General features: G+C 50.5%; 1 protein-coding gene across 1 annotated transcript in view; it reads left to right on the top strand.

Moving 5' to 3' along the window:
• RANBP10 (RAN binding protein 10) overlaps positions 1–21,334 on the top strand; it is a 69,903-nt gene that overhangs the window by 44,585 nt on the left and 3,984 nt on the right. The window contains exons 4-13 of the mRNA XM_059382805.1: positions 7,094–7,261; positions 12,703–12,725; positions 14,657–14,841; positions 17,087–17,199; positions 18,681–18,789; positions 18,900–19,048; positions 19,239–19,443; positions 20,121–20,242; positions 20,694–20,839; positions 21,157–21,268. Coding sequence (XP_059238788.1) covers positions 7,094–7,261; positions 12,703–12,725; positions 14,657–14,841; positions 17,087–17,199; positions 18,681–18,789; positions 18,900–19,048; positions 19,239–19,443; positions 20,121–20,242; positions 20,694–20,839; positions 21,157–21,268 — 1,332 coding nt within the window. The remainder of the gene's footprint in view (positions 1–7,093; positions 7,262–12,702; positions 12,726–14,656; positions 14,842–17,086; positions 17,200–18,680; positions 18,790–18,899; positions 19,049–19,238; positions 19,444–20,120; positions 20,243–20,693; positions 20,840–21,156; positions 21,269–21,334) is intronic.

Genomic DNA, 21,334 nt, shown 5'->3' with positions numbered 1-21,334 from the left:
ATATATATATTATGTCTTCTCTGTTGCATTCACACCTCCCCCCGCCCCTAATTTATCAGCCCCATGAAGTAGGCAGGCCTTTGTTAGTCGTCTAAGTGGATTGGTTGCTTGTCCTTTCCAGAGGATGGAAAGGTAGCATGGTGGCCCTAAGCCAAGCCACTGCCACAGCCACTGTTACTAAATGAAGTGATTAACAACATTCCATTTTTCACCCCAAGCTAGCTTTCACACACACACATTTGTACCTTCTCCTCACTACAGGCTCTTAATTGTGTTTGGAAAAAACATTGGTTATAAAATCATGGCTTCAATTGAAGATACATTATAGCTCTGTGTTTTTCTTGCAAAAGCTTTTAACTTCATAGCACTCTGATGAGCAAGAGACAAAGAGCTGAGGTGTTTATTTTTTACACTGATCATTCCTGATGTCATCAGGGTGGCGTTCTTTTCAGAGGCCCTAGAGAAGAAAATATGTTTCCTTGCCTTTTCTGGCTTCTGGTGTCCACCTGAATTTCTTAACATGTGTCCCCATCTCTCCATCTTCAAAGTCAGCAGCATAGCATCTAATGGTCTCTGCTTTCACATCAGCTTTTCTTTTCTTTTTTAGATTTTTATTTATTTATTTGACAGAGAGTGTGAGAGAAACACAAGCAGGGGCAGTGGGAGAGGGAGAAGCAGGCTTCCCACCAAGTAGGGAGGCCGACTCGGGGCTCAGTCCCAGGATCCTGGGATCATCACCTGAGCTGAAGGCAGATACTTAATGGCTGAGCCACCCAGGCACCCCCACATCAAGTTTCCTGAGTAGACCCTCTTGCCTCCTTCTTACAGGGACCCTTGTGATTACATTGTTTCCCCATCCAGGTAATACAGGACAGTCCAGTCTCCCATTTCAAGAGCCTTATCTTAATCACTTTTTCCTCCCTTAATCTCTTCTGCAAAATCTTCAATAGCATATTCACAGATTCTGGGATTAGGACATGGACATTTTTGGGGAAGCTTTATTCAGTGTACCATAGGGACTCTAAATTTTCTTCCTTTGGGTAAATCTATATAATTGATAAGTCATTTGGGAATTGGAAACAAAAACAGGAAAACTTACATATTTTCCAGACAGCCTGAGGTGATTCTTGAATTGATTCTAACTAAATACTTTTTTTTTAATTGAGCTCTTTGTGTTTTTAAAATTTAAAATCCGTATTTATAGCTTGATGGTAGTTTTGTCAAAATAATTACATAGTTTATTTTTTAAGAAAAGCATTCAAAATACTTAAATTTCTATTTTAGCCCTTTGGAAATGTAAGCATCTGTTGTTTTGGTGATAGTTATTGAGCTCCCATACATGGAGACAAAAATATCTCCCACTTATCCTTGAGTCATTTGGCTTAACCATTAAGGAAATAGTTCTGGGTGATTTTACTACTTTTGATAAATCAAATGGCCACATTAAAAAAAAAAATACATTTATTTATTTATTTTAGAGAGAGAATACATGGAGGGTAGGGTCAGAGGAATCGGGAGAGAATCCCAAGCAGACTCCCTGCTGATTATAGAGGCCAGCCTGGGGCTTGATCTCACGACTTTGAGATCATGACCCCAGCTGAAACCAGAAACCAAGAGTCAGATACTCCCCAACTGAGCCACCCTGGCGCCCCCAAATGGCCACATTTTTATTAGGATTTCTGGAGTACTTACTGCTTTAATCTGAGAAAGCTAAAACAAAGAAAATCTTGTAGTTCAAGTTTTCTATCTTCTAGACAGAAAATCTGCATACAAAATCTGTCCGGCAGGGGCATCCTTGTGTGAGAGAAAAATGGGCTAGAACTGGTCATTGCATGTGAACACACAGATGTGTGTGTGTGTGTGTGTGTGTGTGTGTGTGTGTGTGTGTACACGTACATGTACTACTTCTCAGACTCCTGATGTGCTAGGCCTGGAAGAAATGGTGATGAGATCATAAGGCCCATGCCCCAAGGACCTCCTGTCTTGGCTAGAGAGGATAGTTAGGGGGCATTGTCAGGAACAGTGACTGGTGACTTGAAAGGTTCAGTAGGAATCAGTATTGATCAGGGATGTGAGCAGTGTGCTGGGGGAGAGGGGGCCAAGTAATGTTACAGAAAACTTGAAGGGGCAGGCTTTAGAGTTGGATCATGATGAACTGGTACAAAGGGAGGACCCAGTGAACATCAACAGCTGTGGGCAGAGTTCTGAGAGGACCCACAGGACAGCAAGCTGCTCTCCCTAAGGATTCTTGCGGAGGGCTAGAATGGGCAGTGGCTTTCCTCGACAGTGTTCCCCCACTACCACCTGGCCTCAGGAGGTGGTGAGTGGTGAGCTTGGCTTTAGGGAAAGCTTTGCTGCTCAAGCACCATTGAGAGCCACACTTCTGTCCCTGGCATCCCAGGCCCCTGGAGCGGAAGTCTGGGTTTCTTGCAGCAGTACGGTACTTAGCAGAACAGCCTGTCGTAGGGGATTCCATGCTGAGAATTTAGGCCTGTGGCCTAAAGTGAAGGGCTCCTATCTTTCTGTCTGGATCATATGCATGTTCTTTGTATGTGAGAAATGTGACTTCTTGGTTCGGAACCCTTTTCCAGTGGGCACTGGGTGGAAATGTGTGTTCTGGTCTGCTGGCCGTGGCTGCCTGATGAGGTGGAAAGGTGGGGACACCTTGGAGAGCCAAGATAGGCAGCTGCAGCCTTCAGGCAGGAGGCACCAGTGCCTCTGTCTTCTTCTAGGGCTGAGATCTGGCCCTTCCCCATTTCTGGCCTGGAGGCCTCCTGAGTCACTGCAAGTCAGAGATCTGAGGTCCACAGAGCCCTAAAACCAGTGCATCTAACCACTGCCTTCTGTGGAGGGTCTGGGGCTTGGGGACGATTTTACTGCCCCGGTGGTTACCACACCAAATGAGATAGGATCCATGACAGGGAAGACGTGGGTTTTGGAACCTGAAGGCTTGGGTGCAAATCCCAGCTCAGCCATTTCTCAGCATTGTGGGCTGGTGAGCAAGGCCCCCGGTCTCGAGGTGGAAGTGGCAGTACCTGTTGTGACAAATACGCAGCGTTATTGCCACATTCTCCTCACAGGTTGCCCCAGTGTGGTCAGTTACTGTGTCGCATGTGGGAAGCGCCCGTGCTCCATCGGAAGGATCCAGGGAGGATGGCTGTGACTGGTATGGCGTGTGGATGAGGATCCTGAGGCAGGGGAAGCTGGTGGGCAGGCCTGGGGCCCTAAGCACAGTCTGAGCCAGACCTGGAGGCATAATTGTCACTTTGCTGTTCAGCTGGACCCCCTTCCTTTGTGGCCTTCTGTAGTTGCAGGTGCTGCTGCAGAGCCTTATGGCCTCCTGTATGGAGGCCCGAGGAGAGCCATTGCCTCTGGTAGCCTCATCAGCCAGCCCTTGGGCAGGAATGGGCATCGCTGTGCCCCAGAAGAGTGCTTCCCTGAAGTCAGATGATCTGCAGTGGAAAGACTCCTTTCACGCCTGGGCCTGTTGATGCCCAGAATAGCACTTTGTCCCCTGAGCTCTGTCCCCTATCTCCAGTATCTCTGGAGAATGGGAAATGTGGGAACAGAGCCTGGCTCTAGGCATTGCGCCTTCTAAAGCCAGCCCTGGGAAGTTCTCAAGATAGTTTCCTTGTGATGTGGTAGAAAGCTATTGAGAGGGGAGCAGCAGGTCTCTGAGTCCTGTACTCAGTAGTGAGAGCCATTCGGCTTTGGTGTGTTCCCCACTGTGGGTTCTGGGGAAGCTTTGTTTAACCAGAGGGTTCCTGGCTGAAAAGAAATGAAAGCTCAGGGTCCACAAGGCTTGAGATGGATAATATGATTAGGAGAAGCAACTTGTCCTTGAGCCCAGCAGTACAAATGCAGGGCAGAGTTTGGGCTCCGCAGCCTGATCAGTTCCGCCTCTCCATCCATGCCCTCTGTCTCCTTTGCCAACTACTGTCCTTGTCATCCATCTGCTTCACCCCCATACCTCTGCTTACAGTCTGCCCACATCCCGCTGCCCTTGGCCTAACCTCCCCTTCCCCACCACACACATCTGCACATACTGAAAATGTTTGAGCCCTGCCTTCCTTTCTCAGCTACTCAGATCCTCAACCTCTCTGCCTTTCTGGAGAGAGCTTCCCTCCCAGCGGAGAACTTCTACCCACGTCACTTGGGAAGGGAGGGGTATGTTTAAGCATGTTCACATAGGCATGCTGCTTAGACCCGAAGGAGGCAGCAAAGACTGGGAAAGCTATTTGAAGGGGCTGCTTTGGGAAGTAGACCTGCTTGCCAGCCTGTCAGGCTCGCCTACCCTGTGCAGGTCCTGGCTTGCCATAGCCCTGTGGGCTCTACTCCTTTTCCTTAGCCAAGCAGGCAGACAGGCCCTCTGCAGTTCACACCCTCTGGTGCCATCTGTGCCCATGCCTTTACCTTCCCAGAGTGACCTTTTCCACTCTTTTCCCTGTACAAAACTGTGGTATACTTCAGAGGTCTCACTTTTGCTCTTCCTAGTTCTACTCAACATGTACGGAGGCCCTAGTCAGTGCAGTAAGCCAGGAAAAAGAAATAGAAGACATGCAGAGTAGATGGGAAGAATGCAACTGTCTTTATTCTCAGACAATATATTTAAAAATCCCAAAGAATCTTCATAAAAGCTACCAGAACTAATTGGTGTGTTTAACAAGGTTGCAGGAGACCAGGTGAATATATAAAAAGTCCAATATATGTGTGTATATGTTTAATAGCTTTATTAAAATAAGATTTACATGCTATAAAAACCACTCATCTAAAGTATACACATCAGTGATTTTTAGCATGTTCACAGCTGTGCAACCAGCATCTTCATCTAATTTTAGAATGTTTTGTCACTCCAAAAGAAACCTTGATCCTATACTCCCATCCCAAAATCAATTATATTTTGATGTAATAGCAAAAAACAATTGGAAATTGAAATTTTAAAATAACATTTAGAATAGCATGAAAAATAGAGTAGGGAAAAATTGGTCAAAACCTTGTTGAGAGAAATTAAAGACCTAAATAAGAGGAGAGATATGCCATGTTCAGAAATTGAAATAATCATTATTATTAAGCTATCTATTCTCTCCAAATTGATCTATAGATTCAACCCAATCCCAATCAAAATCCCAGCAGTCCTTTGAAAAATACTGTTAAGGGGTTCCTGAGTGGCTCAGTGGGTTAAGCCTCTGCTTTCAGCTCAGGTCATGATCTCAGGGTCCTGGGATTGAGCCCTGCATGGAGCTCTCTGCTCAGCAGGGATCCTGCTTCCTCTCTCTCTGCCTGTCTCTCTGCCTACTTGTGATCTCTATCAAATAAATAAATAAAATCTTTAAAAAAAAAAAAAAAGAAAAGAAAAATACTGTTAAAAAAATGAATAGACACACCACACCCTGGGAAAAAAATATTTGTGAAACACATAAAAGGATTTGTATTCAGACTATATCTAGAATCCTTAAAGCTTCATAAGACACACAGCCCAATTTTAAAAACTGGTTAAAGGGGCGCTTGGGTGGCTCAGTCAGTTAAGTGTCTGCCTCCGGTTCAGATAGTGATCCTGGGGATCCTGGGATTGAGCCCTTTAACTGGCTCCCTGCTCATCAGGGAGTCTGCTTCTCCTTCTGCCCTTCCCCCATCTCTTTTTTCATAAATAAATAAAATCTTTTTTTAAAACCTGTTTAAGGGACGCCTGGGTGGCTCAGTTGGTTAAGCAGCTGCCTTCGGCTCAGGTCATGATTCCAGCATCCTGGGATTGAGTCCCACATTGGGCTCCTTGCTTGGCAAGGAGCCTGCTTCTCCCTCTGCCTCTGCCTGTCACTCTGTCTGCCTGTGCTCGCTCCCGCTTCTCTATGACAAATAAATAAATAAAATCTTTTAAAAAATGATAATAAATAAAATAAAACCTGTTAAAAAAAAAAAAAACCTGGTTAAAAATTTGCATAGTTCAATAGTTTTTCTAACAAACTGATGATTCAGTGTATGAAAAGATGCTCAAAAGATCCTTGGTAATTGGGGAAATGCACAGTAAAGCTGCAGTGACATTGGAACTACTAATACCTACTAAAATGGCTAAAAGAGTAAGAAAAAAAACCCCACCATCTGACCATAACAGGTGTTTGTGAGAAAGTGGGCCTTATACATTGCTGTGAGAATGCAAATAGTACAACCACGTAGGAAAAAATTTGGCAGTTTGTTATCAAGTTAAACATACACTTATTTTATGAGCCAGCAATACCACCTCTAAGTATTTATTCAAGAGAAATGAAAACATATGTCCACGCAAAGGCCGTATGTAAGTATTTATTGGCTTTATTCACAATAGCCAAAGATCGAAACAGCTCAAATGTCATCAACTAATGAATGGATAAACTGTGTCATATCCATATAATGGAGGACTACATCAGCAATAAAAAGAAACAAAATACTGGTACATCTAAACAATGTGGGTGAATCTCAAATGTGTTGTGCTAAGTGAAAGAAGTCAGACACAGGACCCTCTGTGTTCTGTGATTTCATTTCTGTGACATCCTGGAAAAGGTGAAACTTTAGGAACAAATCGGATCAGTGTTGCCAGGGACTGGGGCGGGTGGAGTGGAGCTGACTGCAAAGAGGCATGAGGGAACTTGGAACAACGGTAATTTCTATGTCTTGATCATGGTGGTAACACTTGTTAAAACTTGCTGAACTGTCCATTCAAAAGGGAGAATCTTATTACATGTAAATTATACTTCAGTTAAAAAATATGTTTAAAAACCCCTCAAAGGTCAGTTTAAGCCCCTCTCCTTCATAACATTTTCCCTGACCGCTTCCTTGTCATACACATGGCCTTCTGGTAAGTCCCTTCCAGGTCACTCATGGTTTTGGTTCTTGTTAACCACAGCTTGGGCCCCTTGATTGCTTCAGCTCCTCAAGTGCGTTGACGTGCTGGACTCCCTGCTCCTTGGGCGTAGCCCTACCCCTGTCCACAGCCGGCTCTGAGAGGCCAGGAGTACTGACTGAGGTGGTAGCAGGCTGGGAACAGGAGCTCAGACCCAGGTGGTGTGTCTGGCTGACTCAACTACCTCCACTCACCTGTTGTTCTTCTCTTCCTCCACAGGTTGGGATAAACATTCCTATGGTTACCATGGCGATGATGGGCACTCATTCTGCTCCTCTGGCACTGGCCAGCCCTATGGTCCCACATTCACCACAGGAGATGTGATTGGCTGCTGTGTCAACCTCATCAACAGCACCTGCTTCTACACCAAGAATGGCCACAGCCTTGGTGGGTGCCTAGGGGACCTTAGAGGCTATACCCCATAGAGCCACATTGATTGGTGAGCGGCCCACAGGCAGGCTGGAACACCAGAGCAGGGTCACTGATCCTCTGCCGAGCTCTGGGGAACTGAAGCCATTTCCAGGCATTGGAGCCCTGTGAAGTGAAGGGAAGGTAGCGGAGGTGCTTCTTCTGTTAATCCATCCATTTAGCAGTATTTGTCAAGCCTAAGGTTGGTGCTGAGAAAAGACCAGGGTCATGGTCATGCCCCGGCCTGTGTAACACTTGGTGGAGTTGGATTTGGCCTTGGTAAGAAGTATATACCCGCCGGTGGTAGTGGTTTGCACGTGGGTGGCCTGGGTCCTGACTTTGGCTGGCCCTTCCAACGTGCAGGATGCTGGTTGCTATGGAGCAACAAGAGGTCTGCTCTCGTATGGGAGGTAAACAGACAGCAACAGATAGAGGTAACAGATAGCAACCTGGACAGAGTTCTATTTAAAAGGGTCCTTCAGGGTCACCTGGGTGGCTCAGTCGTTAAGTGTCTGTCTTTATCAGGTCATGATCCCAGGGTCCTGGGATTGGGTCCCCCATTGGGCTCCCTGCTCAGCAGAAAGCCTGCTTCTCCCTCTCCCATTCCCCCTGCTTCCGTTCCCTCTCTTGCTGTGTCTCTTTCTGTCAAATGAATAAATAAGATCTTAAAATAAAATAAAATAAAAGGGTCCTTCAATGCAACTGCAAAGGAGAGACTGACAGGAGTGAGGGAGGGCCTGGGGAAGAGGTAGATAACCTAAGGCAAGGTCGTGGCGATTGGTTCAGGCCATGGGGAACAAGCCTGACAAAGGCCAGGGTGGCCCAGGAGGGTTTAGTGACAGATGGGGTGCACTAGCAAGAAGAGAGGATGGGAAAGAGGCTGGATAGTGGTGCTGTTAGCCAGGATCAGGAAGCTGGGAGGAGCAGCAGTCAGTGGGGAGTGATGGGGGCCCTGAAGGATCTCTTGGAAGAGCAACCCTGTACATGTGGAGAGATTTAGGATAAGAGCCTGGGAGATAGGGAGACATTGGTTATTGTGGTGTCTTGCCCTACTGAGGCTGACTGGTATTTGGTATTTGACTCTTGAGTGAGAAGAGCCCTTGGCCAAAATGGCCCTGAGGTAGTGCCTAACTGCTGGGCCTGCCTGTTTGGATTTGCAGAGGTCTCTGATCTGGCAGAGTCCTACCAGCTAGGCTGGCCACAGGCCTTGCAAGAAAAGGGAATTGGATATTTTACTTAGAACGTAACTTGTAGGGGTGCATGGGTGGCTCAGTTGTTTAGTGTCTGCCTTCGGCTCGGGTCGTGATCCCACGGTCCTTGGTATCGAGCCCTGCATCAGGCTCCCTGCTAGGTGGGAAGCCTTGTTCTCCCTCTCCCACTTTCCCTGCTTGTGTTCCCTCTCTCACTGTCTCTCTCTGTCTAAAAAATAAATAAAATCTTTAAAAAAAAAAAAAAAAAAAAAAGGAACCTAACTTTTAGGAAGCCTACATCCCCTGGCTTGAGGGGCAGTAAGAAGGAGGCAGAGATGACTTCTGTGTGGGTTCTCCATGAGATGAACATCAGCTGAATTAGGCTGCATGAGTGGGAATTGGGTTTGCTGGTGGCTGGGACTGAGAGGCCAGGAGTCAGCATTTCTTTTCTTTCTTTCTTTTTTTAAAGATCTTATTTATTTATTTATTTATTTTTAAGATTTTTATTTATTTATTTGACAGACAGAGATCACAAGTAGGCAGAGAGGCAGGCAGAGAGAGAGGGGGAAGCAGGCTCCCCGCTGAGCAGAGAGCCCGATGTGGGGCTCGATCCCAGGACCCCGAGATCATGACCCGAGCTGAGGGCAGAGGCCCAAACCACTGAGCCACCCAGGCGCCCCCTTATTTATTTATTAGACAGAGAGAAAGTGAGAAATGGAACACAAGCATAGGGAGTGGGAGAAGGAGAAGCAGGCCCCTTGCTGAGCCTGACATGGGGCTCGATCCCAGGACCCTGGGATCATGACCCTAGCCGAAGGCAGACACCAATGACTGAGCCACCCAGGCATTCCAGGAGTCAGAATTCCTCAACAGGACAGTCAGATGCCACTGCCCATAGTGGGCAGCCAAGAGCATAGCATAAACCCTGTAGAGATGACACAGGTGCACATCCGGAGACATCCTCTGAAATCTGTAGCCACCTGGCTGTGGTTGGTGGTGGCACCCAGCTGGTGAGCTGGCAGCTAAGGACAGGGTCTCAAGATGGCTTCTTACACCCACTTTGCTCTCTGACTCCGGCTGTTTCCTGGCTCTTGTTCTGCTGTTAGAATCCCAGGGGCTTCAGTTGTGGCCTCTTTACCCATGTCCCTCTTCCCCTGTCCCAGTCTCAGTCTTTGCTCTGTGCTCTGGATACTTGCCTTTGTCACATCCCTCCAGGTTGTCCACATTTGCCTGGTACAGGGCAATGGGATGAAGTCCGGGGCATACCCTGCTGTCTTCTCTCCTCCTTCATCTCTCTCATCTGGGCCCTGTGGGCATGCCAAGCCCCCAGGCTCTTTGTCAGTCAGGTACCTAGGTCTGTAAGGAGCTCTCAAGACACCTTTATGCCAGCCCAAACCCTCACATTGTTTTTAAACTCTTATCTCCCACTTCCACCTGTTTTATAGACCTCATGCAAGATCTCACTCATTTAGGAGGATATTGTTTATTTTTCCAACCTGTCAGGATCGTCTGTGATCTTGCTTGTTCTTTCTCAAATATTTGATAGCCTTGTCAGCACTGTACTAACCTAAAATTTGATAAACATGTTTATGTATGTTTTCATCAAGGTCTTGAAAAAATATTCGAAGAGAACAAGGCTGAGATCTGAGTCCTTCAGGGTGTAGCTATTTAAGAATCACTTAATTATGGTCATTTGAAAGTCTTGTTTTTCTGTCTTGGCCACATCGATATTACTGAGACCTTACTGAAAAATGTATGGCCTGTCCCCTGCATTTTCTAGATCACAGAATTTAATGGAAGGGCAATGAACTTGGATTAATAGACTACTTGGTGAATCTTCTAATGACCTTGTTTCCTTTCCATAAGCCAGCTTATCAGTAATGTGCTTTAGAATCTCACCTGGGATCAGTCACTGCTTTTTAATCTTCAGAACCCGAACCCTTACCTTCTCCCCTTTAGAGAAGTAGAAGGATGTTTCTTCCCTCTGACCTCCCCCATTCCTTTGCTTTCTTTGCTCCATCGTTCCTCTGTCACGGCGTTTGCCCTTGTGTCAGTGGTCAGTTGTCTGTGTCATTGTTAGTTGCATGGAGCCGGCAACACTTTGAGGTCCTGGCTCTTGGGAAGTCTTAGCAGATACTTGATGGAAGGATGAATGAGCAAATGAATGGAGACAGGAAATGATGTCTCACCTACAAGGGGTCCACACATTTACAGTCATTTATACATCCATGTGCTCTTAGAGGCTTTATACCCTCAGCCTCATTAACCCCTGACCTATGTCTGTTTGGCTCAGAGTACTTTTTATCAAAGTTTGAATGTTCTGTTTGTATCCTGGATCTTTGCCTGACTTTTTCCCAGATCTCACCACATTGGCCTTGTGGAGGCTCCCAGAGACCTGCAGGTCTGGGGGAGCCATGTTGTCCTTGTCCGGCGCAATAGGGGGTGGAGTAACCTCTATCCTCATCTTCCTGGAAGCACCTCAAGGCCTTGTCCTTCCTGAGTGCCATTGTGAGGTAGAGCTAGGCACGCCAGGCTGGGTCTTCCCCTGCCCAGAAGTGTGGCACTTGCCTCACCCTGTGGCACAACTGCAGCCAGCTTGTACTAAAACCTCACAGTTTTGGAAGCAGTTCTTATAGAGGTATCTCAGTTTCTCCTTTCTTTCTTGAAGTGTCAGGATTAGTGTTACCCCCTTATTTCAGATGGGCTTGGAAAGATTGGGTCAATTGCCACGGTCACACTGCAGATACTGATGGAGTCTGGACCTCCTTCTGCCGGGGCCCGTGGGTCTTCTGCATGAGCAGAGAGTATAGCAGCTGCAGCCTGGCCACACTGAGCTCTGCACGGGCAGCTCCTGTGCAGACCTGAAGGGTGGACGTTGAGGTCTTCTCCTGGATGCAGAGGGGCTTCCAGCCTCCGCTCTGCCAGCTCTGTGACTGCCACTCTGCATGTGGGGCTGAGAAGTGGCTTCAGGCAGGCAGATTGTGGGGTTTGTGCACTTCCCTTACTCAGGAGCAAAATAGCCTGGCAAAGAATGTAAGCAGTTACTCTGCACGTTGGTTTTTCTTTTGTAAACTAATGTTCAAGACTGTATACACCTTCTAAGCTTGTTCTGAGGATAAAATGGTTCCTTGGGAGGCCCTGAGACCAGGACCCAGCATAGAGCAGGCGCAGGGTATGTGCCAGCTGCCTGACAGGATTCTGGCCTCGGGTTCACTGGGAGACCTACCATGAAACCCTCACCTGTTCCTCTCTCTTTCTGGGTTTCGATTTCTCTTCTGGGCAGGAGTTAGGGAAGCTGACTGGGACCTCTAAGGAGTGGCTTGGAAACTTCTCAGTCCAAAAGCTCAGGAGCTTCTAGAAGATATAAGAATTTTCAAAAAATGGAAGGGCTGTGAGTCCTTGGAAGGCTCACCTTTCTCCATGAGCCATTGCTCGATCTATAGAACATGAATGCTCTGGTGGATAATTTGAGGTGCCTGTTCTGCTCACATATTTGGGCAGCTTTTCTCATCTCTCACTTCCAGCTCAAGGCCGAAGAACCTGGAAGCAGCCCCCTCCCTTGGCAGAAGGGTCAGAGGGTAAATAGGCCCCTGTTAACCTAGGATTTGTCAACTTGAAAGCTCTGGAGACTCTGGATGGGTGTTGGCTGGAGATGGGCAGCTGCCACCCTCCCTGTGTCCACTTCTCTGTCAGCCTAGAGATGATGTTGGAGCCTCGGGCTAGGAAAGAGTCTGGGCGTACCGCTTCTGCTAGTTTTATGACTGTTGGCAAATCATTTCACCTCTGAGGCTTACATTCCTCATCTGTAAAATGGGGATAAGAACGCCTGCTCCCGAGAGCTGGTATACAGATCAGATGCAGTGATGGATGGAAAAGGGCTTGGCGTATACAGTAAATCTCCTTCAATACCTGTTGGGTCAAAGGAAGGATCAGGCCTGCGGAGGCCTCAGGGTACATTATTTGGGTTTAGTCCTTCCTGGCAGGCTTTTTCACTGAGAGAGTGGAAGATGTGTGGGCAAATATTCAAGTATTTGACTTTACTTCCAGCAAGGCCACCCAGCAAAGGGAATGCCAGGGTCTAAACCTACCAGGCCCCAGCACCTGCTTGGCCTCTACTGTAGGAGAGATGTGTGCTGACCAGCCCCTCCCCAGGCATTGTGATGGACCCTCTGCGGTCCCACAGACGCATAGGAGACCAAGTGGCCTCATTTCTGTTCTTTCCTTCTGCAGGTATAGCCTTCACAGACCTCCCGGTAAGTACTATTGGTGGGTCTCCTCCCTCTGGGCTCTTGGGCGCTGACTGGGATGGAGCATGGTGGAACCTGCAAGTGCAGGGTGTGGAGCCTGGCCCTTTCCCCAAACAGGGATGTATGCTGTGCTGTCAGCTTGAGAGTACCAGTAGGGGTATCTCGTGGCCTTCCTCTCTCTCCAGCAGCAAGGCCTGCTCTTCCTCCATGACTCTTAGCAGGTGACAGTGATTTGTGGCATTTCCAAAGGCAGCTGGGGGGATGGTTTGGGTGGAGATGAGGGTAGCTCCATGGCTCAGCCGGTCTGGGCCAGTTCTGTGTGCCTTACAGCCAGTGGACTGGTGTATATAGAGCATCGTTCTCAACTGTTAGGGAGCCCGGTCCTGGTGACTGCTCATCAGAGATTCCTAAGGAAGGCTGCTATCCTAGGGAACTAGGTCTGCTACCACACAGGGTATGCGCGAGCCAAAGAGGTGAGCTTTGTGGGGTTTTCTCTTTTTAGAAAAGGGTGAGGTTTCCTGTTGGCTTAGTTCACGGATCATCCCCATCTTCTGCACCCCAGTCCTTCATTATTATGAGTCATCACAGATCTCGTCACATGCAAGGCCTCCACCCAGACTGCTGGGAGTCTGGCAGGGCTCTGTGCGCCCTGGCTGGGCTCTGGAAAGAGAAGAGGTTTGCTGACTCTGGTGATTGCCTTAGGATCTGGAGCACCCCTGTGATGCCCTGGGAAAGGCCCTTGTGATCTGAGTGGCCTTCTGAAGCCCAGACTGCAGCACTCAGGATCCTGTTAGAGACTCTTAACTTTGGATCAGAATCCTTCTGTCCCACCTGGAAGGCCCAGAGAAGGGCTTTGTTCCTAGGCAAAGAGAAAGACAGGAGAATTCTGGTCTCAGCTAGGGAATGGTCTAGTTGTGGAGATGTAACATGAGATAAGCAGACATGAATATAGCCAGTTGCCAAGTGCTAGGAAGTGTACGGCTGCTGTAAGGTGGGCAGTGTCACCGAGGGTGGTGACGGTCAGGGAAAGCTTGCTTGGGGCGGGTAGGCTTTGCCTATGGTATGGAAGTCTTAGGATTCAGAGCTTGTAGCAGGCTGAACCCAGCATTCATAAAGACATAGGCTATTCAGGAATGACACATGGCGTGAGGATGGAAAGTGGAAGAGAGGACGGGGGCCCAGTGACAGTGGGGAGGTGGCCAGCAAGACACTGTTCGGTAGCAGCAGGGAGCCACAGGAAACAGTGAGTGAGGGAGTGATCTGGCAAAAGTTGGCTATGACAGGGGATAGAGGGAAAGCAGGGAGCCCCACCACCCATAGAGGGGCATGCCCACACCTCACTAGGCAGAAGATCCTCCTCTTAGTGTGCCTTTGACAGGAGGGACAGTGGCCTCTCTTTACCCTTTGCCAGCCTCTGGGGGTCCAAACCACCTACCCACTTTGGCCAGGCTGTCTTCCTCCCCACCTTCCTTTTCTATCACCTCATCCCTTCCTGCCCTGTCATACAGCCTTTTTTTTTGGTGGCAAAGGGATCCTTGGTCCAAGATCATTTGGAAAGGAGCCATTGTCCACCCATGTATCAGATCTTCATGGGCATCCCTGTAGCGTTGTGGAGCTTGGCACACCTCTGTGTGCCCTGCCTGACCCCCAAACGGGGACCTTGGATTTTTGGGGAGCGCATAGCCTCTGATGCAGGCACTTTGAGCCTGGCTTGCTTTTCTTTTGCTCTCCGTCCTTAAGCTTTGGGGAATGGTGTCTCTGGTAAGGAGGTGGGCAGAATGTGACTCAGCCCTGCCTCCTTCAGCCTGCAATTCTTTCAAAAGCTGGAGTAGTGGCCCGCAGGAGCCAGCGCCTTCCCTCTCTGCACCAGAGGTAAGGCGAGGCCCTGCTGCCCCACTGCCCTCAGGGCCCAACTGACATTTCATTCTCCTCTTCAGGCCAACCTCTACCCCACCGTAGGCCTGCAGACACCCGGGGAGATTGTGGACGCCAACTTTGGGCAGCAGCCCTTCCTGTTTGACATTGAGGACTACATGCGGGAGTGGCGTGCCAAGGTCCAAGGCACTGTGCACTGCTTCCCCATTAGTGCTCGGCTTGGCGAGTGGCAGGCGGTGCTGCAGAGGTGAGTTCCCCACTCCTGCCCTTTCCAGCCCTGGCCCATCACAGGGGCTTCACTCTCCCATAGGCCCCTGTACTGCTTCAAGCTGCTCTTATGAACTCCAGTGGGTAACCATTCTTTCTGGAAAGCACTCTTGGGGTAACTCTGCCTGCAGCGGTCCTCCTTCCCTCTTACCAGATGAGCAGCTTCTGCTCAGTTCTCCAGATCTGTTCCTAATTAAGCCTTTGCTCCCTCACCTGGGTTGGAAGGCTCTGCATGTAGTTATCACCAGCAGAGCTGCTTTCCTTCTCCAGGTCATTCTGCGGAGGATGTACTAGGATGCCCGGTAGTCTCTTCGTCGGTGGACTTTTTTTGCACCATAGGGAGTATCCATCATGCTGTGACTCTGGCCTGAGGTCATCTCTCAGGGTCATCATCCATCTAAGTCCCAGGCATCCATGGCAGTGATGGCTGGAAGAGAATCCTCCCGAGGCCAACCTATCTGGCTCTTGGATGATTAGTTTTCAGACCATCCTGGAAGCCAGGCTTGCTGAGAATCTGAAGGGAGGCGAGGTTTGGGTCTCTCTTCTCGCCAGCTGCAGGCCTGAGTGAGACAATAACCAGGACCCACTGTGCCAGAGGTGGGCTAGCTTGTTAGCTTGACTCACGAGTGTGGGCAGAGAAGGGCTGGGCTTCCACTAGCCCTGATTATTGGCCTGCAAAGGCACCCAGGTAGCAGGGTCCCTTGGGTGGGGTTGGGTTGCACACTGGGTTCTTCGTGCAGTCTTCCTTTCTTTAAGGATGGGTATAGAGGCAGCTAGAGGCGAGGGGTGCGGCGGGGATTATGTGGCCAGATCCTTAGAGCCACACTGTTTTGGTTTTAGTGCTCAGAGCTGTTGAAAAGCTCTTCCTTGGACAGCTGGCCAGTACAATGCCAGTCCCTGAAGCAGGCTTGCTGGGACAGGCAAGGGGAGAGGTGGAGCTTCCCCAGCCGTGTTAGGGAGGGAATGATACTCTCAGCTTGCAGTGTGTTTGGACGTGTGTGCGTGCCGGTGTGTGTTCATACACACCTTGGTGGGGGGTTATTTCCTCCGTTTTGCTTGTGTGGGCAACCCTTTTGTAAGTAAAGTGCTTTTCATATTTAAGATTATTTTCTTGGTGTCCTTTCAAGAAGTGGGATTAATGAGTCAGTGGACCATATATATTAGTGGTATCTGACCTGCGCGTGGACTCCTCTGAACCATGTTTTGTCCAAAATGTTTGCCCTTGTGTTCATAAGTTATCTTTATTCATAGTATAATATAAATACATAATTTCATTATCAGAGGTTTATTTCACTGATGGTGCTAGGCACTTTCTATGTGTCATCTCACTTAACCCTTAAAACACGAGGAGATGCATAGCTGAACTTCTGTGCCTTTCACATTGGTGTTTGGCAGTTACAGTAATGGTGTCGGATACATGTTACACCAAGGTACTCAGGTCTGTGGACATCTGATGTGAGGGCTCACCCTTCTGCTCTCCGTGTGCGTGCATGCACACAGACACACATGTGCCACCGCTGAGCCAGCTGCCGGTGCAATTAAATGGCGACTGGGCATTGCGCTTCTCCAGGCCTTTCCCCAGAGGCTGTGCTCCTATTGGCCTCTTGGTTGCCTATTTCTTGGCTTCTTGGGCCCCTGGCTGGGTATATTGTGGAGTGACTTGGGTCATGGGCTAGCTGCCCATCAGCCACTAGAGCCAGCACTCCTGAGGGCCAGGTTCACCTGCTGAACTGGAATGCTTATGCTGGGCATGTGGGGCCGTCTACAGAGGAGCTGCTGTGTGTCTGGAAGGCACACACACGGCACACATCGCCTCGGTCTGGGCAGCTCCTAGACCACTTGGCTCTGAGAGACTGTCAGCCATCTCTGGGCTTGCCACAGTTCACAAGAGGCAGCCGCTGCTGTAAGGAGACGGTACGTGCCTGTGCGTGTATTTTTGTTATCATACTCGCCTGCTTGTGGACGGCATATTCCAAAGAAACTGCAGCCCCTCCTCCAAGCTGTGAGGACAGCTGTGGTGACTAGCTCCTCCCTAGCCTGACTGCGTGACCGCTGGGGTTGGAGGGTGGGTGTTCCATCTTGTTGCAGCCTCTTTATTCTCATTCTGTGAAGGCTGCACCTTCACATGTGTAAGGAAGCCCAGATAGGGAGATAGTTTGTTCCATCAGGTGATCAATGAGAAATGCAGTTCTAGAGTGTCACTGTGAGCATTTCCTTTCTTCTAGCATGGTCTCATCTTACCTGGTGCATCATGGGTATTGTGCCACAGCCACGGCTTTTGCCCGAATGACTGAAACCCCGATTCAGGAAGAACAAGCATCCATAAAGAACAGACAAAGTAAGGTTGATTTTCCTCTCCGCTCTCCCTCCTTCCCTCACCCGTCCCTAACTCTGCTCTCAGGCTCATGCCAGCCTGGGTAACCTATCAGGAGTCTATTCAGCTCTGGTCCTTACTACCATGAGACCAGCCCACAGCCCCAGCCCAGCCCCAGGCTCTGCTTCTGTCCCTCCTTCAAGACAACACTGCCCAGATGGACGGCCTGGCAGCATGGGAATGAATGCCTCCGTGCAGCCTCCCTGCTGCACACTCTGGTGGCCCGGCAGAGGCTGGGGCCTGGCATGGCTGGATCCCCCTCCTCCATGCTTGCTTCCTTCCCCTGAATCCTGGATCCTACTCAGCCTCGTGTTCATAGTCTTCTGAAGAGTGTGTTTGCATCTTCTCAGACCAATGTCCTGCCTCTGCCATTTACTTAGCCTTAGTAGTTGTGCTGGCTCCCGGCCAGAGGAAGGACTGAGTAGTTAGACAGGGAGAAGGCTGGTCCTCTGTGGCTGTTGTGGTAGCACCTCTCTCCGCACCCCACTCTGGTCCTGCATTTTGCAGACAACCACGGGAAGGAGCCAAAGGAAACTTTGTTAATGTACATACTGGCCTATATACTGTGATTGGGGCTCTTTTGTGGAAGGAGGGTGTTGGGAAAGAGGAAACCGAGCCCAGAAAGGAGATAGGAAGAGGAGAGGCGAGTGAAGGAGAATGGGCGTCTGTGGATGTGTGTGTCTGTGTGTGCCTGCTTGCGTCTCTCTGAGCCTGTCGTCTCTGTGTATGTGCATGTGTCTGTGTCTCCCAGAGAAGCTACGCCCAGCCAGACAGACGGAAAGGGATCCCAGACTTGGGATCTACGAATGAGAGCCTCAGACCCAGAAGTCGCTCCCAGCAAGATGCACCAGGCCCCAGAGCAAGAGCAAGATGCTGATGGCCTGAGAGGTGTCAACGTCAGAGATGCCCTTATGAGGAGGATGGCCTTCTCTCCCAGCAGGGAGCATGCTGCAGCCCCTGAAGACTGCCAAGACTTGGGCCCTGGCCCAGAAACCATTGTGTTCCCATTGCCACCCCACTGTGAGGCCTGAAAAGAGAAAAGTCTGTCTGAAGAGGAGCCCCTAGGGCCACCAAGCTGCCTGGGTGCCCGGCCCCAGATCATGCTCCCACAGCCAAAACCCCTCCCCGTGCCCAGGTCCCTGGCGACTGACTTCCGTAGGAGGAGGCCTCCACATCTGCTCTCCTGCCTCTGCACTGAGTCCTGCCTCTGTTTTCCCCTGTTGTTCTTTGAAGACTCCCTGACACTTGGCAGAAACCAGGGTCTATTCTGGGGCTGGGGGCCAGGTTCTTTCTTTAGCTTCTCTGAGCATCTCAACCAGACATGCTACTCTGAGCCAGCCCGTGACCGTTGGCTAGTCCATGCTTGGGGCTGGTAGTGTGCAGGCGTGTGGCTGTGAAGAAAGTCTGCAGCCCCTCACTCACTGCCATACTCTTGCTCTCTGCAGAGATCCAGAAGCTGGTGCTGGAGGGCCGTGTGGGTGAGGCCATTGAGACCACACAGCGCTTCTATCCAGGACTGCTGGAGCATAACCCTAACCTGCTCTTCATGCTCAAGTAAGTTTTGGGCACCACCATCTCCCCGCTAACCCAGTCCCTCTCAGCTGGTGGTGGGAACATACAGCCTAGACCAAGCCCAGAGCATTGCCGCTCTGCTCCCTCTGCAGGTGCCGACAATTTGTGGAGATGGTGAATGGGACCGACAGTGAGGTCCGCAGCTTGAGCTCCCGAAGCCCCAAGTCCCAGGACAGCTACCCTGGCTCCCCCAGCCTCAGCCCCCGACACGGCCCTAGTAGTTCCCACATGCACAACACAGGTCAGCCACTCTCCAGAGGGCTCGGGGAAGAACTGGTGTGGAGAAGAAAGGCCACCCACATGCCCTTCCCTGGGCTGGGCTCAGGGCTCGTTCCTGGATTTGGGGGAAGGGAAATGGGACCACTGTGGTCATTCCTCGGGCCCCGTTATGGCAAACCACCCCTCCTCTGTGACTATTCCCTGGTTTCCAGGAGCAGACAGTCCCAGCTGCAGCAATGGCGTCGCATCCACGAAAAGCAAACAGAACCACAGTAAATACCCTGCACCCAGCTCCTCCTCTTCCTCCTCGTCCTCCTCGTCCTCCTCATCCCCATCCTCCGTCAATTACTCCGAGTCCAACTCAACAGATTCCACCAAGTCCCAGCCCCACAGCAGCACCAGTAACCAGGAGACCAGGTGCCTGTCCTACTCTGCTTCTTCCTCCTCCTTTCTGCTCTGCACCAGCTGGGCTCACTGCAGCCTGTCTGAGTGCCACCCCTGCCCTTAATCACCCAGCTCCATCCCAGGTCTGCCTGGAGTGGTGCTGCTGACCTGCCAGGCCAGGCATTGGCTCCAGCTTCTGGCCCTGCCTGTGATCCAGCTGTCATTTTGCTCAGCCCTGACTTTGTCAATAAGCACTGCTCCTGCGGGACCTGGCAAAACCCTTAGGTTCTCCACCGAAGAAGCTTTGACTGGGTGTGGCCCGCAGTCAGATAGATGGAGCAGCTGAGATTTTAGGCTGTAGACTACCGGTGGCTTTCTGCTGCCTCCAGGCATACCTCAGGGTTGGACCTGAGTCTGGTGCCTAGAGATACTTCTCAGGGGTCTCTGGTCCCTGAGGCTGGGAGAGGAATGGGTGGAAGGGGTGTGTCAACTCACACAAAGGCCAAGGAGGGGAGAGCCACAGAGGCAGCAATGGGACAAGAGTTAGAATCAGGTGACAGGCCTCTGGGGATAGCTGATGTCAGAGTAGGGGCCAGGTGTTAGAGCCTGGTTTACCCACAGCGACCTGTGGCAAGCCTGAATGGAGGCCCAGCCAGGCTGCTCCCAACCATATCTGCCTGGCCAGCTCCTACCTGCACCCTTCTCCACAGTGACAGTGAGATGGAGATGGAAGCAGAGCATTACCCCAATGGTGTGCTGGAGAGTGTAGCCACGCGCATCGTCAACGGTGCCTACAAGCATGAGGACCTACAGACAGATGAGTCCAGCATGGGTGAGAACCATGGCCTGGTATGGTGTTGCAGGGGTGGTAGTGGCTCAGCCTCGATGACTTCTGCCCCCTGGGACTGGGTTGGCATGGGCAGGCTCTGTCAGCCTGAGAAGCCCTGAGTGGACCTGATCCACTGGCACCGTAGTCAGGAACACGTGCTTGGAGTGGGAGGGCCCGTGGCCTGATGCCGAGACCAGGGCTGCTGCGTCTGAGGCTGGAGCGACTTGGTGAGAGTGGGAATTCTCTCGAGCACTCTAGCGGGTGGGAAGTGGGAAAGTCGAATCCAGACTCCTACATCATGTGCTAGGTGGACTAAAAGCCCCTCAGCTACGGATGGTCCACCTGACTTGGCCCCAAGGTCCCTCTTGCCTTCTCCTTTTTGGGGTCCCCGCCCCAGTCCTCCCCTTGTCTCCTTACCCCTCACGATTTGTTCTCTGCTGGGCTCTGGGCGCAGATGATGGGCATCCTCGGCGGCAGCTCTGTGGGGGCAACCAGGCTGCCACAGAAAGGATTATCCTGTTTGGTCGCGAGTTGCAGGCACTGAGCGAGCAGCTGGGCCGGGAGTACGGCAAGAATTTGGCCCACACGGAGATGCTGCAGGTATAGAACAAGCCAGGCGCTCATAGAGTGGCTTCCCATGTAGGGGTGGGGACAGGTCGACTCTGGGAGGGCCTTGGGGGTAGCAGCAAGAGGACAGAGTGGGCTCTCGTCAAGTCCACGATGGGAAACAGGACTTCCAGGATATATGCAGCCCTCTCTAGGCTCTGGGGAGGGCACAGTCCTTCCTGACCCTATGCTCAGGGTGTGTGGTGCCCTCACTGGGCACCATGCAGGGCCCTGTATGCCCCCTGGAGCCATGGAGATATGTATGTGTGTGGTATGTGCCACACTCTTCTCAAGAATGCCCTATCCCTTAGGATGCCTTTAGCCTGCTGGCATACTCAGACCCCTGGAGCTGCCCAGTTGGCCAGCAGCTTGACCCCATCCAGAGGGAGCCTGTGTGTGCTGCCCTCAACAGCGCCATTTTAGGTAAGTAGATATTACCAAAACAGAAGCTTATCCGTGAGTGCCTGAGCTAGCCTACCTCCCCTCTCT

The sequence above is a fragment of the Mustela nigripes genome, chromosome 17, assembly GCF_022355385.1.
Source record: "Mustela nigripes isolate SB6536 chromosome 17, MUSNIG.SB6536, whole genome shotgun sequence".
NCBI lineage: Eukaryota > Metazoa > Chordata > Mammalia > Carnivora > Mustelidae > Mustela > Mustela nigripes.
The sequence above is the reverse complement of the archived record's forward strand: the minus strand, read 5'-3'. Positions and strand labels throughout refer to the sequence as shown.